The 22846-nt window shown below is 38.2% G+C and overlaps 1 protein-coding gene across 5 annotated transcripts; it reads left to right on the top strand.

Annotated features, from left to right (window-relative positions):
* Positions 1-5106: 5106 nt before the first annotated feature.
* LOC110889784 (heavy metal-associated isoprenylated plant protein 28) lies at positions 5107-22836 on the top strand. Of its 5 annotated transcripts, none has more exons than XM_035979623.1 (4): positions 5107-5615; positions 6279-6416; positions 21290-21365; positions 22271-22836. In XM_035979623.1, exons 3-4 carry the CDS (start codon positions 21299-21301, stop codon positions 22657-22659), a joined length of 456 nt encoding a protein of 151 aa, XP_035835516.1. In that variant the 5' UTR covers positions 5107-5615; positions 6279-6416; positions 21290-21298; the 3' UTR covers positions 22660-22836. The 5 variants fall into 5 exon arrangements, with proteins under 5 accessions (XP_035835516.1, XP_035835515.1, XP_035835518.1 ...); XM_035979622.1 differs by having other exon boundaries at positions 5108-5615; positions 6274-6416; XM_022137349.2 differs by lacking the exon at positions 6279-6416 and having other exon boundaries at positions 5116-5615.
* The last annotated feature ends 10 nt before the right edge of the window (positions 22837-22846 follow it).

Here is a 22846-nt window from a genome sequence, read left to right as displayed (position 1 = left end):
GGCTCAAATCCATGCGCGCGTGCGCCACGTCACCTGTGAACCCATACGAGTGCGCCACACAATCGCGCCGTATTGGCTCACTCTGGTGCGCCACGCACGACACATCAGGACCCAAGCACCATGCGCAACCGCGCGCCTCCGTGCCATGTGTACTCGTGCGCGCATGCGCATGACTGCCACGTCATGCGCCGCATCACCTACCACTTGGTCCTTCAACCCTTGTGTTCCACCACGCGCACGCGCTCAAAAATACAAAGGCGGCTCTCAAGCGGCGATGCGAAGTGCAAAGTGCGCCATCAAAGCGCCATATTGCGCCTCATCGCCCACGCCACGCGCGCGAGCGTGTGCGAGTTAGGGTGCTCCGCACCCTTCGCGAGGACACTAGTGTGTGCTTCCGTGAAACAATAAGGATGGAGAGTTCCACCTTAAATACCCATTTAAGTTCCATCTCTCCTCCGATGTGGGACAAGGTGTTACTTTCCCTTTTGTTTCAGCATTCAATGTTTCAAACACCCAACTTTGAGCATCGATATCTCATTCATCTTAGCTCCGTTTTGGATGTGGTTTAGTTTGTTGCGAAGCTCTTGCAACATAGAACACAAACCCACAAATAATTATATAAAACCCGCTCATTTTATTATATTTATTTCTAGTCCAAAATAGAAAAAAAAAATCATCTTCCTATATTTGTGAAAAATACTATTTTCACCTATTTTTCCAACAATCCCCCATATGAAAAATGCTATTTTCATCAAATTTCCAACAATACTTTCCAATTTGCAAGTTATTAGTCCCATAACCCTCTATATTTGTTACTAACTGCATATGCATTATGATTACAAAATTATCTATTTAATCAATCGTTTTGTTTTGTATAGTTACTACCTGCATATGCATCACAATTTACCAGTGGATTGTTTTGTATTCAAAATCTGATTCACATTGTTATTCAAAACTAAACAAACAATCTACAATCAAATGTAAAAGATTGAACAAAACAACAAATAATTAACTGTAACATGGAACAACTAGTTGACGGCGAAGAGAGACACTGGAACTGAAACGTCGCCGACTAAGAAAGACACCGGGGTAGAAACAGAAACGTCGATGACACCGCCACTGGCTGGGAGAAACACCGGCGTCGAACTGAAACAGCGTCGGAGCCGCCACCGTGGGAGAGACAACGGCACGGAACTGAAACTTCGCCGGCTGGAAGAGAGACACCGGCATGGACACTGAAACATCGCACCGTCATGTAGTGTCCCGACCCCGTAGTGAATGTTGTCTAGTATAGAACAAACACAGTGATTGGGATTGAATTGTATTGAGATTGAATTGTTCAAGAAATTAGGGTTACAAGAGTGGTGTTTATATAGGACACCACTTTGCACACAAGCCCCTATACAATCTATTTTTCTCCTTTCCGACACTCCCCCTCAAGTTGAGTAGTGCGGTCACCAATACCCAACTTGCTCAAACAGCTACTAAACGCGTTTCCATTGACTGCCTTTGTGAGAATATCTGCGAGTTGATCTTTTGATGCTATATACGGGAGCTCTATGATGCCTTCCTCTAACTTCTCCTTGATGAAGTGTCGATCTACCTCCACATGTTTTGTTCGATCATGTTGGACTGGATTTTCTGAGATCTGTATAGCAGCTTTATTGTCGCACATGATTTTGGTTGCTGTAGTTGGAAGAAAGCCAATCTCAGTTAGGAGCTTGCGAACCCACAGAACCTCTGCTAAGCCACGAGCAACCCCTCGGAATTCAGCTTCTGCACTAGACAGGGCGACTACCTTTTGTTTTTTACTTCTCCAGGTAACTAGATTTCCTCCAACCATGGTGAAGTATCCCGAGGTTGACCTTCTCGTTCCTTTATCTCCTGCCCAGTCGGCGTCTGTATAAGCTTGGATTTCTAAGTGCCCATTTGATTTAAACAAAATACCATAACCTGCCGTTCCCTTGAGATACCTGATGATTCTTAATACTGCTTCCATATGACTCGCTTGGGGTTGGTGCATAAAGTGACTCACCACTCCTACTGCATAAGCTATATCTGGACGAGTGTGGGAGAGGTATATCGGTTTTCCCACCATTCGTTGATATCTCTCCTTATCTGCTAGATCTGCTCCATCTTCCATGTGTAAGCCATGATTGACCATCATTGGGGTGTCCGCCGGTCTGCACTCAATCATTCCGGTTTCAGCTAGCAGATCAAGGACATATTTCCTTTGACAGATAAAAATCCCTTGTTTAGATCTCAGAACTTCAATTCCAAGAAAGTACTTCAATCTTCCCAGGTCTTTCATCTCGAATTCCGAAAACAATTTATCTCTTAACATTGACATTTCCTCTTCATCGTTTCCCGTGAGAATCATGTCATCAACATAGATAATTAAGCAGGTCACGAGACTGCCCCTACGTTTCAAAAATAGGGTATGATCTGAGTTTCTTTGTTTGAAGCCATATTTTTTCATTGCAAGGGTAAACCTCCCAAACCAAGCTCTAGGAGACTGTTTAAGCCCATATAAAGATTTCTTCAACCGACATGTTTCTCCAGCCTTGAAATTCTCATTGAATCCTGGTGGAGCGTCCATATAGACCTCCTCGTTTAGTTCCCCGTGAAGAAAGGCATTTTTACGTCAAATTGATGAAGAGGCCAACCTTTATTGGCAGCTATAGAAAACAGGACTCTGATTGTATCAATTTTGGCTACTGGGGAGAAGGTTTCAGAGTAATCGATTCCATAAGTCTGAGTGTAACCTTTTGCAACCAGCCGAGCTTTGTATCGTTCAATTGTTCCATCAGGTCTGTGTTTGACTGAAAACACCCACCGACATCCCACTGGTTTCTTTCCTGGTGGGAGGGTGCATTTCTCCCACGTGTTATTCTTCTTGAGTGCTTCCATTTCGGTCTCCATTGCCTTTTTCCATTCTTCAGAACTCAAAGCTTCCTGTGTTGTAGATGGCATTTGTTCAGAGCACACGGCAGCGGTAAATGCTTTAGCTTCCTTAGACAAATTTCCAGTGGCAATGTTCACCACAGGATACCTAGACCTTGGAGTCACCTTTTCTGGAGAGTATCTCTTAGGAGGAACTCCTCTATTTTCTCTTGGGGGGATAGCATATCTCCCGGTTGTCTCTGCTGCACCTAGTTCAACATGTTCAGTAACTGGTTCAACCTCTTCAACAACTGGTTCAACATGTTCAACATTCGGTTCAACATGTTCTGTAGGTTCGGTTGTTGTGGGTTCTGTATGTTCCCCTGCTGTCTCAAAGTCACAAGACATAGTAAACTCAGAGTTCTCATTATTTCTTACCTCAGGTATCATGTTGGATGGACTATCTTCAGTGGTACTGTGCTCCTCCGATTGTACGGCTGTGTTTGAAGGACTCGAAGCACTGTGATGGGTGTTTTCTGTTGTTACTTCTTCAAATGAGGGAAATTGGGTTAACCAACTCAGAGTGTCTATACTGTCATTCTCCCCCTGACCACTGAGTTGGGTAGTATAAAAGTATTTTGTTTCAAGAAAGTCAACATTCATTGTGGTGAACATTTGACGAGTTGTTGGATTATAGCATCGGTACCCTATTTGATCAATCCCATAGCCGACAAATACACATTTCTCGGCACATGGGCTAAGCTTGTTTCGGTTGGTTTTGGGTATGTGGACGAATGCTGTACACCCAAAGATTCGAGGTTCAAGTGTAAGAGGGTGGGGAATACTAGCGGACTTAGACAGACAATCTAAGGGAGTCTTAAACTTAAGAGCTTTGGTTGGAAGCCGATTTAGGAGATACACGGAGGTTGCAACAGCCTCCGGCCAGAAAGATTTGGGGACCTGAGATTCAATTAGAAGGGCTGGAGTCATTTCAAGAATAATACGATTTTTCCGTTCGGAAACACCGTTTTGTTCGGGGGTATGAGCACAAGATGTTTGATGAATTAATCCTTTGGTTTTAAAGAATTGTTTCATAGATGTATTGACAAATTCCCCCCATTGTCGAATCGAAGGATTTGAATTTGAGTTTGGAATTGAGTTTGGATCATAGCATGAAACGTGACAAATTTCTCGGAAACTTCAGCTTTGTTTTTTAAAAAATATACCCATGTCATGCGAGTGCAATCATCCACGAATAGTATAAAGTACCGAAGACCCTGTCCCCCCATCACAGGAGCAGGACCCCACACATCAGAGTGGATTAGTGAAAACGGTGAAGCAACTTTCGTATTACTAGGTTTAAATGGTTGTCGATGGCTTTTAGCACGAAAACAGGTTTCACAGTCTATTTTCCCATTTGAAGGAAAGAGTTGTTGGAACAAAAGGTGCGAATAGCCAACGGATGGGTGTCCCAAACGTCTATGCCATAGCCAGGCTTCCCGGTTTTCGGTTCCATGTGCCAACATCACAGTACCCTGTTGAGCCACTTCATCCACATAGTATAACCCTTGCCGCTCAGTACCACGTCCAATAATCATACCCGTCCTGATATCCTGTAGAAGACAGAAAGTAGGATGCATTAGTACTGTGCAATTTAGCTCTTTGGTAATATGGCTAATTGAGAGCAGTTTGTGCGATAATGATGGAACATAAAGACAATTTGATAATTTCATAGTTGGTGAAATTTCAATTGTTCCTCCTCCTCTCACTTGCATCATTCCATTGTTCGCATTATGGATTTGAGTTTTTTGAGGATTGGACATTGATCGTATGTCTGATGGTTCAAACGTCATGGTGTCGGTGGCACCAGAATCGAAAATCCAAGCACCGTTCTTGCTATGATTTATTTCCATTTTTATTTTTTCCCTTTTATTTTTTTGGGACAATAAACAACCGAGTGTATTTAATAATCAATCAATTATGCCGAACACCCGCACCAGAAATGAAGCCCGGAATAACTCCGCTAGGTGGTAAAGTTATCTCACGCAGCGAATTTATCAAAATTCACCAGTGACTTGAACTCGCGTTCAAGATTTAAAATCGCCGGATACACTGAAACCGCCCAAACATGGTATCTTACCGGCGTATTTATCAAATACACCAGCAACTTGAACTCGCGTTCAAGATTTTAGTTTGTCAAAAAAGACAAATCCGCTAGTCAAACTTCAACTTGTAGTGGTTTTATAATATGTTTCTCAAACTTCAAGAATGAGTTTGTCAAAAAACAAATCCGCTAGTCAAACTTCAACTTGTAGTGGTTTTATAATATGTTTCTCAAACTTCAAGAAACCCTCACACATACGTCTGTCTCTTAAAGCAAACCCTCACAAACCTAGTTCCCCCCCCCCCCCCCCCCCCCCAAAAAAAAACATCAGATCCGGTCGATTCACAGCGGATCTATTTTTTGAACGGCGTTCACAGCGGATTTATGATGTACTCGAACTATTTCTAGGGTTTATAAACACCAGGTTTTCATCCGACGTTACTTTCTCTGGCGGCTAGTTTCAGTTTGCGAAAAGGAAAAAAAACGGAAGGGTTTGTGATGGTGACGAAGAGAAGACAGTCGGTAGCAGAGGTTGTTGGCGGCGGAGACGAGCGGCCGGTTTGTTGACAAGATGAACGCGGCGATTGTTGATGTCGGCGTCTGCTACTGTTGTTTTTGATGTGGACAGGTTCGTTTTTTCGGCTTTTGATTTTGATTTGGTTTTCAGGTTTTGTTCTGGTTTGAGGTTGGATTGGCTAAGGTTGATTGTAGATGATGAGCAACGTTTTCTAGAATCAGAAACACTGCTCTGACACCATGTTGTCTAGTATAGAACAAACACAGTGATTGGGATTGAATTGTATTGAGATTGAATTGTTCAAGAAATTAGGGTTACAAGAGTGGTGTTTATATAGGACACCATTTTACACACAAGCCCCTATACAATCTATTTTTCTCCATTCCGACAGTGAAACGTAGGCAAAGAGATCTTGAGAGGGAAGAAACCAATCAGTCATGTTTACCTAATTTCCCTGATAAAAGATTTCTTTTTTTTATTTTGATAATGGCAAATTAGTAAATGTAGTAAAAAAGGGGAAATATGCAATATTTGTTTAGGTTTGGGTAAATATGCAATGAAAAGTGTTTTCAAGAGGACATATGCAATTAACCCAAGTAAATTTAAGTTAAAGGGAAACAAAGAATTAAGATAGCAGGGGATGAACACTGAACACTTGAAGTTAGTTTGCTTTAGCAATCGGGTATAACCTACTCATTGTTGCTTAACTGATGCAAGCTGAGTAAAAGCTTATATGTGATGATGACTCGTGTGCTATAATTAACAATAGTTCAGGTAATGTGGTCAATTAAAGAACCTAGGGAATGAATCCCGACTGAGGCTGTCGCTACTGATGTCTACATTCTCAATGTTCCACCCACTATATCGCCCCAAAAAACCCCGTATGAAGTTTGGTATGATCACAAGCCATCTGTAAGTCATTTACAAATTTTTGGGTGTGTTGCTTATATTCTCAAACCAAAACAGCTTCCTAAGAAGTTATTTCGTTTTATTAACGAATGATTATTCATCTAAGTAGCACTGGAACGGGTACGGGTACGGGGACGATACGGGAACGAGGAACTACAAAACTCAAAATTCCAAGATACGGGTACGGCAATAAAAAATATAAAAAAAAAATACATTAAACAAATTCCAAAAATACTACATCTTCCAAAGGTAATTAAATATCAATAATCAAATCATTTTCAAATTCCGGTTCATCTAGTGAGAGATCAGCAATCGATAGAGAATTAGAGATGATGAGACTTGAGAGTTTAGAGATTAGAGAAGCCGAATATGATAGGTCTATTTATTTAATGGCCGGTTGTGGAATTTGAAAGGGTAAAAACCCTAATAATAAATGGAAACGGGCTGGATACTTCTACAAGATACGTCCCCGACATTGGAAAAGTTTAGGAAACGTCCCCAACGAGTACCCATGGTGTTTCCGTCCTCGACAAGTACCCGAGACGGGTACGGCCACATAAATGGAGTCCCCGTGCTACATAGTTATTCATGTATGAGTGGGTGTATTTCTTGCACAACAAAAGTGAAAGCTTTGAGAAATTTAAAGCTTTTAAAGCAAGAGTGGAACTTGAATAAGGAAAACGTGTAATGGATCTTCGTACAAATAGAGGTGAAGAATTTCTTTCTAAGAAACTTTCTATTTTCTATGAAACGCTTGGACTCCATCTTGAGCTAACGGGACCTTATACTATGGAGCAAAATCAAGTGGCAGGGAGGATAAATAGCATTGTCCAAGAGATGGCAAAGTGTATATTACAGTTAAAGAACTTGAGCAATGAATCCCAGGTCGAGGTTGCCGCTACTGATGTCAACATGCTCAATGTTACACCCACTATAACGGTCCAAGAGAAAATCACGTAGGAAGTATGGTATGATCACAAGCCATCTGTAAGTCATTTACATAATTTTTTGGGTGTGTTGCTTATACTCTTAAACCAAAACAGCTTAGGATAAAGTTGGATGCAAACTCAGTTTAGTACATCGTTGTTGGGTACAGCCCCAATTTTAAAGCTTATCATCAATTTTACCCAGCAAAACAGTCTATTATTACTAGCTGAGACGTAGTTAAAAAAATGTTTGAGTAGTTGGTTAAGCTCAGAGAGTGTCCCTTCTTATTTGGGTTGTATTGAGTTAAATTAGGTGACACATTCCTATTGAATAATGATATTAGTCCATGTGAGTTGCTAGGAAAACGCCCCCTCCACCTAGTTCCATCATGGCAGCCCATTTTCTTTTTGTTTGTTTTAGCTTTAGTTCTATAGACCATCTTTTATAATTTGTTGGCATGCTGATTGAATACACCCTACATTAAATGGCCAAATACTAAGTTGATGATCATTATTAGTTTATATACTCCATTTATTATTTCATCAATTTCACATAAGTATATGTGATCTAGTAAATGACATTTATTATTGTTAATAAATGATTTTTTTAAGGCAAAATTCTATCAAGCAAAGAATATACAATAGAGGGAAATTACATACAAGATATTAGAAATTAAATGACAACCAATGAGACCATTCTATAATATCTAACTTCGACCTATTTTTCACCCATGAGAGCATTCACATCCATTCCACCATATTTTCACCCTAAATTACACTAAAAACACTACATTTTATCTCTCCTTTTCAATTAAATAATATTTTTTATACCTTTATCATTACCTTTTCTCTCTCCTTCACTCACAACCACTTTCAAAATATATTAAAAAAATTATAGGGGGTGAACAGTGTCCCCCCAAATATACAGATGAACAGTAACATTTTCTCTCTCCTCCACTCACAACCACTTTTTTACTTTTCATATTTTAAAAATACCACACACACAATTTGATTATTTGGATGTGAATGCTCTAAGAACCCATACATCTTGATCTCGTCCACTAGATTGGGAATGGCAACCTATTTAGAGGAGAAGACCACTTCATACCTCAACTTCTAAATAGCCCAACAGGATATCAGAACTAGAGCTTGAATAACATTCTTCATTATAGCCGACCAGGTACTCTTTCATGTGTGTTAAGCAGATCCGAAAAGTAGAATCCAAATATAGGAGGAATGGAGCACCAATTTGTGATATCTTGCCACACAATAGCCGCAACATAGCACCCAGTAAACAGGTGATCGGTAGATTCCTCGGTCAAGGCACATAGTGGGCAGACACTGGTAGACATCATAATTACCCTTTTGGCTAAGGAGACCTTTGTGGGGATTCTATCTAGAGGCGCTTTCCATCTGAATATGTTGACCTTCTGTGGCACCCAGTTATTCCATTCAAATATGTATCCTTGAGTTGTAGACACCTTTGAAGCTAATATCTTGCATAATGAATGCACCGAGAATACCCCATCCTGATTTCCTAGCCATGTCCATGAATCCTTGCGGTCTTGTTTTCCAACTTGGGAAACGAGAGAGAGCAAGGATTGGAACTCGCTCACTTCCCCCGTCAATAACAACGAGTGATACCAGTTCCACTGTCCCGATGGTGTCGTCCCGACCCAACGTCATCTGTCTCCGACTTTGCATCCTTTGATTTCTCCAACCTGAAAATCACTAGAAATTTATTTTTTTAGGATGCAATCCCCAATCCAGTTATCGAGCCAGAACCGGATCAACCCCATCCTCGAGTGTACCCTTAATTAATTCATTTACTTGAATCAGATGATTTCTAGGGAAAATGATGTAGGGTTGCAACCACACGACTCCATAACCTTTTATTCTCCGCCTTAAATCTTGAAACCCATTTGATTAAGAGACTTGTTAAAATCTTTTAATGTACCCAACCCAAGAAAGACCCCTTGCTTTTATTTGATTAATAAATGAATTTTTTTTATTTAAACTAAATTAGGTTCACAAAAATAAGGTATAAATAATTTTTTTTTTTTTTTGAAAAGAGAACTTCATTAAAAAACACCTTCGACCCAAATGGGCAAAAGGCCAAACAACACACACCCCCGACCCAAACGGACAAAGGGCAAGAAAAAAACAATTACAACATATACATAGGATATTTACACCAATCACCCCAGCTAATATAGTTACAAGGCGTTCTATTTTTAAACCAAACATAACTTCTCGATTTAATCTCCCTCACAATCTCCTGCAGGCTACGACTGATTTGGTTGAAGAACACCTCGTTCCTTCCTTTCCAAATGCTCCAACATGAAATAATCACCGACCCTTAGATAATATTCTTTGCCTTCTTTCCAACTTGAGAATAATTGTGTGTAGGATCGGCGATCTGACCCGAACGAGTCATTCAGAGGAGTTTTACTTCGTTTCAGGTGCGGAATAACAAGAAACGAAGGTAGAAACAGCTGATTCTTCACTAAAACTGCAAATTGTATTGATTAACACTCGATTACACGCAGTTCTTCACACCGGCAGTACTTCGGTATGGAATAAAAGGTTGTGTTGTTGATTTAGCTTATTGATCACCTATTTATAGTGATGGTGGTTTCGCTCCAAGGGACATATGTCGATATGAGCGAAACCTCATGTGTACACATAAGCGAAATCTCCATCTATGACCATATGAGCGAAATCAGCCATACACTTCCTATTTTCTCGTAAATCGTGCCCTAATCTATACAATCCAATGTAAGACTCGATCCAAGACGAAGTCGACAGATGTAGTGCACCAACAGACTCCCCCTCAGATGTTGACGAGTCGACTATCGAGTCACGACAATGTTGTGTCTTCACCTCTTCAGTCTTGATCAGTCTCTAGGCTTTTCTCTCTCTCTATCTTCATCAACAGACTCTGCTTCTCGATTTGCTGGTATTCCTTTGTTCTTCAGCAACATCTGCTTCAGGATCATTGTCTGGCTTTCACAAGTTCAATATTGATGCCTGGCTTTGACTTTGTCCACAGAATCCGAAACCTGGCACTCGCTCAGCTTAGGTCTCAGGATTGAATTAACCTGGCTCAACTTAACCTGCACATTCTTAACCCAGAAATAATTTTTCTATATATAACAATTTGAATGCACCAACACTCTTGAAATAATCAGACGATTCTCTCTCATAAGCATATGCATTAACAACAACTCTCCCTCAGATCATATACATATGATGAACCACTTGTTGATTTAAAAACACATTTAGATATTCAAAGCACACTCCCCCTCACAACAATGTCATCATGTTTAGCACTCGGAATTTTGAAAATCAGCTTTCCAACATCAGTTGTCGAAAATCTTTTTGACTTTTTCAAAAGTTTATGCTAAAACACACACAAAATCTTTTTGGATTTTCTGAAAGAAAGAAAGTAACTAACATTACTTGAAGAAAACAAGAAAATGCAGAAATGAAATATTTACAAACAGTATTTTTGTGAGTTCGTGTAAGAGGATCATATCAGTTTATGAGACATGTCACTAACACCGTTAAGCTTATTTCATTTTATGCTCTAAACAATTCACCTAGATTGTCAGTATATTGGTCCACTTAAATTTTCACACAAAGTTCAATTGATCCGAGATACGATATTAATGTTTTAGATACTAACTTATTCGTGTGTCCCACAACTTGAATATACTCCCGTATCCAGATCCCAATATTCAATCTTACAGGTGAGTATACCACAGATGATATCTGTCAGGGGTTAGATGCGAGGGCCGTGAGAGCTCAGGTCGATACTTCCGTATACGCAGAGAGATGACGGCTTCAACTTTTGGTGTGTCCCCTTTAGAGGATCTTTTTGATTTCAACAGCAGCGACTATCAATTTTATTGTTTCATCAGCATGCTGAGGGCGAAGCTATGTTTCAAGCTTTTGTGGAAAGCATTATCCAGGGACTAGGTCAGTACTTCCATACAGCAGAAGTCCCGGGATAATACCCCAGATATCACTGAGCATAAAGACCTAGTATCTCAGAATAAGGGACCTTTCAAACAAGATTTCAGGGGTTACCTATATATCCAAGAAGTTGTTAACCCACAGAACAAGCAAGTTTGAAATTTTATGTTTATATCTCGTCACAATTTACTAAGTGTGTGAAAAAACTTACATATCCACAGTGAGATTGTTTATCACACTTCATCTTTACAAATCTTTAGCATGTTGTGACAGTCTACTGATGTACTATCATTTCCTCTTTTTCACAACAAAACTCATTTTTGGCTTTATCATGTTTTTGTCTTTTTCAAATTTTCTAATGTTTTTGGATTTTCTGAAATATCTACTCCCCCTAAAAGGCAAACACATTAACGAAAAATTGAAAACAACTAAACTCTTGACCCACTTGAAAACATAAAACTATACAGAAACTTGACAACCGACATTGGATCACATCAAATCTCCATCCACTCAGGCATAAACAATCTGAACTCCCCCTTTCAACAAACCATTTTCTCATTTAGATTTCAAAACACTTAAGTTTGTTTTAATCAAAATGATTTTTCCGGAAAATGAGTTTGTTTTTACCACTTGTAGGTTAGCACCAGATTCGGGGTTATGGTTCATCATATTGTTTATCAATCACAGATGTACTAAATCAAGTACAACTTAATGTCCCTGATTTACCATTTGCAGTTAAGCAACCTCTGTACCACTTGTAAAGAATAACCATTTGTAAATATAACCAACAAATACCATTTGTAGGAATGAGACATCTACATAAACCTCTTTACCACCTGTAAGATTAGTCACAAAGATGCCAATTCCTGCTTCTCAATTACCAACCTGGAAGCTCCGGCGTAGTCCTTTACTTGTAACATCCAAATGCTTATCAAAAACTTTCATACAAAGTCATTAAAAACATGAATGATGCCGATTCCTGATCCACAATTACAAACTTGGGATCTCCGGCATAGTCCTAAGACTTCAAGGGAAACAAACTTCCATCCAAGTCTTTTCAGACTTGATGGCTTTCAATTCTTGCATAGTAGGGTTGGAAGTTGCCTTTTTAGTTGCGTAAAAATCTTTAACCCCCTTTGCTTTCCCATTCAGCATTTTTCCCAAAAATTTTCTTTACATTCCCTTTGAATGTTTTCTAGACATCAATCTTAGTTTTCTCGTTGTAAAACTGATTCGAGATTTCAACATTTCCAACTTTCTTTTTAACTTCTTCAAATTTCAGTGATAACTCTTCATCATTCACTGAAATTTTCACCTCACCTTGTGGCTCCTCTGGCTTTGTGGAACCAGATTCATCGCTGACATTCTCTTCAACCTTCTTAACAACCCATACTTAGTTGTCATTCTCTTTCTTTTTATAAAAATTTCTTTTCGAACACTCACCAATCTCATAAGTTGAATTTGGTTTAACATCAACAACTTTTTCTTTAAGTTTCTCAGAAACTCCCTGTTTTTTCTTATCATTCTTTGGACAGTTCCATGCAATGTGACCAGCTTCATTGCATTTGTAACAAGTTCGAGTTTCCTTTGAATGAGACACTTCAGATCCATTCCTTTTCTTCTCAGCAAGAAACTCTTGATTTGTCTATCTCCAGAATGGTTTCTTCCGTTCCTCTTCTGAGCTTCCACCTGAAACAAATTCTGTTTTTGTTTTAGAATTTTTAATATTTTTATGATTTTCTGGTGGGATAAATCCTAAACCTTTCTTTTTGTAACTACGATTTTGGTTAGGTTTCTTTTGAAAACCAGAACCAGAATTGTAACCCTTTTTCTTTTTTAAACGTTGTTGAACTCTTGAAGTGTATTTTTTAGGTTTTCCAATAAGATTTAAATCTTTTATTTCAGAAATATTAATTTCTGTCATTTTGAAAACCTTTTTGATCACGTCAAAACGAACACTTCTTATTGGAAACTGTTTGTCAGAATATAATTTGTCCGAATCATTTAAAGTGTATGCGATTTCAAATGTTTCATCATCCAAATATGCTTTTGATAAAAAAAAATTCTTTACTATAAGACCTTTTAACCGACGACTTTGGACTGTTGACTGACGAATTTGACCCTCCAGACTCAGACTTTGACTCGAATTCCTCCTCAGTATTCAACACCTGATCGACCACCTTTTTTATTAACTCAGACTCATGATCAGTATCGGACGAGGTAAACGTGACATCAATGTTATCTGGTAAAACGTCAGTTGTGTCGGTTTTTAGCTTTATATTGACTGCTTTTTCAAGTTGCTCCTTGTTTGGTTTTCTAGGAGAGTACCCTTCCCAAATTGGAGGCGGACACTTGTTAATAGTCGGTTTCTTACCACAATCTTTCTTCTTCTTTGGCTTCTCATCTTGAAAAGCTTCCATACCTGCAACAGTTGGGTAAATTCGATCAATGAGATAATCAGAACTAGAATAACTTTGCAATAAACGTCTAATTCTCTCATTCTCGATCCTTTCTGTCTCTAACTCTTGCTTTCACTTAGTAGGGGTGTTCATCGGTTCGGTTTATGGTTTATTCGGTTCGGTTTATTTGGTTTTCAAAAATTTGTACCCCAAACCAAAAACCAAACCAAACCAAATAACGAATATGCAAACCGATCCAAACCAAACCAAATTCAATTCGGTTTGGTTTCGGTTAGAAACCAAATAAACCAAATCTAACCAAATTGTAAAAGTACTATTTTTCCTAATTTATATTTATGTTTGTATTCCAACTTCCGAACATCACAACTAATTTACACCTAACAATATATGAATACAAGAAAGTTTCATTGTGAGATAAAACAAACACACATCCATAAAATAGTAGTAGACACAACCACAAAGTTAAAGTTTCAAAAGATAGATCAAAGAAACTATTGAAAGATTAAAGAGTGGTTTTAGTTGGTCTTTTAGATTTACATATGGTATTTTGAACTACATAAAAAAATAACTATTTTGGGCTAATAAATTGTATATGATTTATAAAATATTATTAATTGTATTTAATAATTAAGTTAAATGGTTTATTCGGTTATCCAAATAAACCGAATAAACCAAATAAAATAAAATGTGGATCCATAAACCGAACCAAAAACCATATTTACAATTCGGTTTCGGTTAGAAACCAAACCAAAAACCGAATTCGTTATTCGGGACGGTTTATTTGATTACGGTTACGGTTCGGTTTACGGTTTTTATTTGGTTACGGTTTTCTTCTGAACACCCCTACCACTTAGCACTCTCTTTGATGTAAAAGTTTATAGCTTTCTGCTTTGACATCATCACAGCATTCATCATTGTTAGTGCTTGTTCTCTTTCTGAATTCGTCTTTTGGAGACCAGTTACTGTTTTGTTCAAGACATCATAAGATTCTTTCACATAGTTGAGATTGAACAGCAACTGCTCCTTCTTCTTCTCGTACTCAGCAATTATATCATCTTTTGCTGCACATTCCTTGCATGCTTCCAAACACTTCGTGCAAGGCTTGACGACTTCAACAATCTTTTCAATTTCGATTGTTTTCACCACTTCAATCACTTTTTCTACTTCTTTCACTTGCTTAGTTTCAATCACTTTCTCATCTTCAGCAACTTTTTCAACATTCACATTCTGAACAACATCTTCAGTTTTCATTTGTTGTTGTTCTTTAGCACTCGTTTTTCCTTCAGTTTCTCCATGCGATCTGCAAAATAGAAATGAAAACTTTCAGGAGAAAGATGAGTTTTAGCAATATTGATATGTTTTTCTTCTTCATCATCACTACTGCTATCAACTGGTGACTGATCAAACTGTATAGATTTTTTAGAATCAGCATCTGATAAGCCAGAATCAGACGGTGTTTGATCAAAAACGACTTCCTTTTCTGAACTAACATCGTTTTGTATACTCTCATCTGAACTTTGTGAGTTTTCATCAGCACTTAATGAACTTTCATCAGAAACAACAGACTCTTCATCCACACTTTTCACAGTCACACCAATAGACTTCATCCACGTGGCAAACATGTCTAGTTCTTTGACAATCTTAGCAATGAAAGCTTTGTATTCTCCTTTTTCGTCAACGAACATATCCCAGCTGAAGCCTTCAGGTAGTCTTTCATCATCTTGATCGACTATACATGCTTTGCTTTCAGGTGATATGTAGTTGTTCCAGTTGAATCTACCAAACACGCTCTCTTTGAATCCTCAATCTTTCTACCATGAGCCGTCTGTGAGTCTTGTGATTGACCAACCTGCAGATAAATGGCTTTCCTGTAGTAGTCGTCTTCTCCGAACGGATTCTGAGCGCCACTAGCTTCCCTGTTCTTGCATTCCCGTTTGAAATGGCCTTTCTCCCTGCATCGAAAACAAGTAACTTTAGATTTATCAAAACCTAAAGTAGATACATGAGCATCAAGAAAGTCATTTCTCCCGGTAATCATTTTGAACTTTTCAGAACGTCTAAGAACACTAGCAAGACAACATTTGATATCCATCAGTTCCATCTCTTCGGCGTCTATCTGATCGTAATCCTCCTTTGTAAGCATAGGATTTCCAATCCGACCAGCCACTAGACCCTCATAAGATAATACAGAACCAAGTAGAGCCATGTGGTCTTTAGCAGTGTCTTCTGAAAAACTTTGACCTTCTGGAAGATTTAGAGCGATGTTGCATTGAATCACATAACCATTTCCTGTCTTTGTGCTCTGAGACTGAAAGCTTGTATTTGACTCTTTAGGATTGACACTAGGAAATGATGAGAATCCACTGCTGCTTTTGTTAGAACTTTGATCAGCTTTTTCTGATGAATCCCCAGCACTAAACGCAGTCTGGATTTTAGGACTTCTCTCAGTTTCTGGAACTGGAATACTGCCTTTGTAGTACATTTTTACGTCCTGTTGACCACTCGGACTGTTCATCCTAGCGATCTTCTGTTGTTCCAGATCTTGACTCTCAATCTTTTCAATGAACTGTGAGATAGTTAGCCCATCATAAACACCCGTATTCTTCAGAATCATCAAATACGTTCCCCACTCTTTCTGCGGTAACGCATAAGCTAGCTTGTCTACCCATTCTTCACGATCTTTAGTAATACTCAACATCGACATTGATCGCACTAGGTGGCAGTAACGTTCAATCAGCTTCTTCGTATCCTCTCCAGGTAAGCTTACTGAACAGATCAAACTCTTTCTTTAGCAATGCCTTTTTGCTCTTTATCATATTTTCACTACCCTCAAATTTTATACGAAGAGCATCCCAAATCGACTTTGATGTCTTGTCATGCTGTAGCAGGATAAAGATATCTTCTTTGATTGCTTGTTGAAGCAGACTGATCATCATCTTTTCGGCTTTATACATATTTCTTTCTTGCTCACTGAATTCTGATAACTCTTTAAGAACTTGCAAATCTGTTCGAGGCAACACGTATTTCTTCAAGATACATTCCCACGACCTAAGATGGTTAGCCTGAACCCAGTTCTCGAATCTGTCTTTCCACCCGTAGTATTCTTCGATACTCATCAATTCCGGGGGCTTTTGGGTGGTTCCCGTCTCGTTTTCTATACTCATGGCTTGAACAATAGCAGATGGACCAGACGATGTTGCAAAAGCATTATAGAACTCGGTATCCATGATGACTTAGCACGTTTTTCAAATTCAGTGACAAATAAGCGAAATCAGGAGTTTAGGGTTGCCTTATGAGCGAAATTAATGTTTTGGATGACCTTGATGTTCACAAGAGCGAAATCCCCAATGTTCACAAGAGCGAAATCCCTGATGTTCACAAAAGCGAAATCCCTGATATTCACAAGAGCGAAATCCTTGATGTTCAAATGAGCGAAATCTCTAGAAATAATGTCTTTGGAGCGAAATCAAATGATTACTCACGAGCGAAACCTCAAAACACTGTGACACAAGAGCGAAATTACAGGATGTCCATAAGAGCGAAACCTAATCGGATGTTAATTTGATCCATTTTTAGTCTGAATTTCAGTGTCAAACTTTCCAGGGTTTGTCTATCTCCAATTGTCTATGATCTGTGAAATTTTGAGCGAATTTTGACCGGTAAAACTTTCTGAAATGATGAAAGAAGGTGTAGAAGTAAGAAATCTCGATGAATTCCAACTAATCTCTGCAGAACTCCTCCTCCTGAGCTCTGATACCACTTGTAGGATCGCGATCTGACCCGAACGAGTCGTTCAGAGGAGTTTTACTTCGTTTCAGGTGCGGAATAACAAGAAACGAAGGTAGAAACAGCTGATTCTTCACTAAAACTGCTAATTGTATTGATTAACACTCGATTACACGCAGTTCTTCACACCGGCAGCACTTCAGTATGGAATACAAGGCTGTGTTGTTGATTTAGCTCATTAATCACCTATTTATAGTGATGGTGGTTTCGCTCCAAGGGACATATGTCCATATGAGCGAAACCTCATGTGTACACATAAGCGAAATCTCCATCTATGACCATATGAGCGAAATCAGCCATACACTTCCTATTTTCTTGTAAATCGTGCCCTAATCTATACAATCCAATGTAAGACTCGATCCAAGACGAAGTCGACAGATGTAGTGCACCAACATTGTGAATATCCAGAATGTCTTTGAATTCCAAAATATAAATCGAGGAGATTTTACACCAAACACTTATATTCGCCCAAACCCGAATCGCCACTAGGCACGTCGTAAAAAAAATGCTCCACCGTTTCCTCAAACTCGTTGCAAAAAGGGCACATGACGGATATAATTCTTAAGTTAACTCTCGTAGCAAGTCTATCCAAATTACCCCTCCAAGCCACAACGTTGCATTTAATAGGCACCCATTTACACCAATCGAAATTAGGAAGCTGACTATTTCCCCTTTCGGCGATCAAGGCCTTCTTAACAGCCTTCACCGAAAAACCATCTTTGCTATCTTCAATCCAGACCCACATATCCTTAGAATTGTTGAGTGACACCGTATTAAGGGTCTCGCTGCATTCCTGCCACTCCTTTAGCTCTACGACCGACTAAGGCTGTCTAGACCAATTCCAAGCAAAACTGCCATTTTCCCTGTTCGTCTCCATTCTATCTGCTACCCTGCAAGTTTTAAGCAATTCCAAACCAAACATATGTGGCTATCTTTCCAAAAAAGGAGTATCTCCTTCCCATGTGTCGATCCAAAACCTAATATCTTCCCCGTTCCCTACCTTACCCAATACCAAATGGTTTAAACCATCCCTTTGATTTTAGTCTTATAGATCGAATTCACTATATTTTTCCAACACCCCCCCCCCCCCAGATTACCTCTAAGATGAAGAAAACATCTCTGATTTATTTTTCCATGACAAGCATCGATCACTTTCCTCCATAAGCTTTGGTTTTCAACCCGGTACCTCCATCCCCATTTAATCAGAAGGGCCTCATTAACTTCTTTGAGACGACTGATACCCAACCCCCCACTTGATTTAGGCCATGTTACCCACTCCCAAGCCACCCAGTTCATTTTGTTATGATCGTTAGAACCCGAAAACATAAATTTTCTCATTTTTGCTTCCAACAGTTTAATGACCCCAGCTTGGGCTTTATAAAGTGAAAAGTAATAGATAGGGAGACTTTCCAGCACATAATTAATTAGGGTAAGTCTCCCCCTATCGAAATAGATTTAGCTTTCCATCACAAAAATAAGGTATAAATATTAGGGATGGAAAAAAGGCCCAAGCCAGACGGGTATACCTGAAACCCGAAACATACGGACCGGGTACGGGGTTAAAAATAGAAAAAAAATCGGGTACGGGTATGGGATTTAGTGATACCCGCCCGATACCCGGCCCATTTACCCGAATAATACCCGGAATTATAGATTTCCATATATATAAACTTAGTAAATGTACTTATTACCTTCTCTATAGTCATATGTGGCTATTTATTTGGCAAGTGTTTAGTTAACATATAACTTATTTTTAAACATATATATTGGATATGGAAGTTATCACCCTTTAGGCTATAGGGTGTGGGGATCATTATTGGGACATGATTTGCCACCTAGAAACATGAATGGAAGGCTACACCACCCCCTTGATTGATCCACCATGGTTTGCATGGATTAAACCATGACAACCATGGTCCTCCTTTCCATTTTTCAACAAATCATTTCCTTTTTTCTTTAGTCAAAGATAAATTAAAATAAATAAGGGGCTAGTGGTTTAGGTCATGACCACACCCGTAGGGAAGTGGTTTTGGATGATGGATTAGAGATGGGTTACATGGCACTAACATGGAGGGTCATGGTGGTCATGAGGGTCATGACCACACCCTATAGCCTTATTATGTGGATGTTTTATGCAAATAGGTGGTCCTGATACAATTATTTAATTAAGTAATCGTTTTAATTTAGTTTAATATATGTGGTCTAATTATGATATGTAAGTTATTAGTCATATTTTCATTTATTATAGTCATTAAAATAGTAAATTATATGAACATCAAAGTGAAAATTGCATATTTGTCCTAACATGTATTTTTAAGAAATTAACGGGTATACCCGATACCCGTGGGTATGCCCGATACCCGACGGGTAGTTACCCGAAAAATACCCGACGGGTAACGGGCCGGGTATGGGCCAAAGAATTACAACTGGGTACGGATCTGGGATTACCAATACCCGGCCCAAGCCCAGCCTATTGTCATTCCTAATAAATATGGCATAAAATCGGTATGAGGTTTAAATGTTTGATCCGCCGCTCAACGACATCTCTTGTTATTTCATGTGCAGCTTCATTGTACGGTTTTAACTCTTTTATTTCCCGCACCTAGAAAATATAAAAACTGATTAAAGTAATGTATTTTATAGTCATTTCATTGTATACTTTGAATTATTAACATAGAAATAAGATATGTATAGAATTCCCTTTAGAATTTAAGAAGTAAAAGTATCTTCTTTTAGATTCCTTGTAGGTGTTGTGACGTTAAGTTAAACTTGATTGAACTGTGTAAAGTTATTTCTTGTTTTAGCTTCTTGTTAGCCAGTTGCTTGAAATATTACATTCGACAATTAAACGTTGAAAATTTTCATTTTTTAAATGACGTGTAACGTATGACCAGTGGCGGATCTTGAACTTATAAATAGATGGGCCAAAAGTTTTAAAGAAAAAAACATATAAGAAGGGTCGGATCCAATACATAAAAAATTTTTAAAATTTTCGGTAAAATTTACATTGTTAGGTGAAAAAAACATAGGAGTCACGGCCCATCTGGGTGTTTGGCAACTTCTGAATGGTTAAGTGCTGAACCAATAATAGGTCTAAATCATTAAATACTGAACCAGTAAGAGGTCTGAACGATTAAGAGCTAGTATAATGTTTAACCGTTCAGAGGCAAATGTTGGACTAATTCAAATTAGATGTCTTAACCATTCAGACTCAGTATAATAGTTAATTATTCAGAGAATGTCTGAACTATTCAAACATTTGTTGGCGAAACAAACAATCTGAACCATTAAGTGTTGAACCAGTAAGAGGTCTGAACTATTAAAAATCTCATTAAAAGCTAAACCAACAGCCACTAAGTAGCTTTAATACATGAACGATCTATATAAGAAAGATTCAAATACGTAGGATGGTATTATATCATATTTTGGAATAAACTTAAAAGTTACAACAAATAAAGGTGAAGATTCCTTGAATATCAAGTTTCAAACCACTTTAACCGTTATTAAGGTTTCTGCAAACGAAAGACAAGGAACAAGTCGGTGTGCCACACATCAAGGGTCATACACATGCACATATATATGCAAGCATATAATCAAGATCATTTCAAGCTTATAAGTCTAATAACAAATCTGTTCATATAATCGATCAAACATAGCATAATCCAAGATGGCGGTATGTATGTTTTCTTTAATTTCCACCTTCATAATAATGGTTGTAACATCGATCGACTTGAAATTAAAAATTCTTGGTTCCATGCATATATAGATCATAGAAATGCGAGTTCATGTAGATTGCCCCGGATGCGAGAACAAGATCCGAAAAGCTCTTCAAAGGCTCAAAGGTACATACACATATACATGTAGAGGCTGATTATTGTACAAATTGCCTTAACGTACGCGATGCAGTATCAACATGCGATTTTTTTTAACATACGATTTTGACTTTTTTTTAACATGCGAATTTAATTTTTTTTTACATGGGAACTTTTGTTATAGCATGCGATATTTGGTTTTTAGTTATACAAGATTACATGTGTTTAATAATAAAGTTATAGGTGTTATATATAGAATGATGAAAAAAAAAACATTTCTTTTTACAAATTGTTGTGAAAAAAGGGCAAATAATTAGAAGAAATTACATATTTTGTGATAGTAGAAGCTTCAATTTAGAAGACAAATTAATGTGTGAATAGCGAGAAGAAGATACGTAATTCATTTTTTCAATTTTAAAAATTTTAAATATATAAGAAAATTGATGACATGTAATGTTTATTCATCTATTTTAAAACTAAAGAAAAACTAATTCAACGAATTTTGTTTATTTATACAACCTACGTATAAAAAAACATAAGAAAATATTTATTCAACGAACTTTTATGTAATATTACATACACATTTGTGTATAACTTTTAACGATTTATGTAATATAACATACACATTTGTATAAAAATTTTAAAAATATATGAAGCATTTGTAAAACTTTTAACGATTTAAGTTTGTTCATGGTTTTTTCGCACTAAAATCCCCCCACTGAAATGAACCTCCCACTTCTCTTACTAGTAGGGGCATAGCTTAGTTGATACATCCCCCCCCCCCCCCCCCACACACACACACACACACCCACACCCACACACAAATTATTTTGCCTAAATATTTATATAATATATAGATTGGGTCCCCGAAACTTTTGGTCAAGCTCCACCACTGCTTTCTAGACTCGTATTTATAATGAGAAAATATATGCCAGGGGTGGAGAACGTAGATATAGACATGGGCTTACAAAAAGTGACAGTCACAGGAATTGCCGACGAGAAGAAAGTGTTAAAAACGGTTAGAAAAACCGGACGGCGAGCCGAGATATGGAACATACCTTACAACCCTGATATCCGTACACATAACTACAACGTTAATCAACATGCTCAACAGCAACAACACCAAAATGGTGCTTCGGGCCCAGCCCCCTCCGTGACATTCTACACCCGACAACCTTCTTCTACGTCATCGTATAACTACTACAAACACGGTTATGATGACCACTATGTTTATAATCCGGTCCAGTCCTCGGGTTTGATCGGACACCAGACGGGTGCTGCGTTTAGTGATGAAAATACCCATGCTGCTTGTAAAATTATGTAGATATATACTCATGTATAATATATATTGATTTGGATGTTATTACTCAGTCCATATATGTACCATGCTATTTGTTATTTTTTGTAATTCATTAATGTGTTTGCTTATTGTCATAAAAGATTAATTATATATCATTATAGCTTGCTATCCGTAGCAAGCTATTGGTGAGATTATTTGTTATATTTTTGTA

Source organism: Helianthus annuus, chromosome 11 (genome assembly GCF_002127325.2).
Source record: "Helianthus annuus cultivar XRQ/B chromosome 11, HanXRQr2.0-SUNRISE, whole genome shotgun sequence".
NCBI lineage: Eukaryota > Viridiplantae > Streptophyta > Magnoliopsida > Asterales > Asteraceae > Helianthus > Helianthus annuus.
Note: the sequence above shows the minus strand (reverse complement) of the source record. Positions and strands in the feature narration are given on the sequence as shown.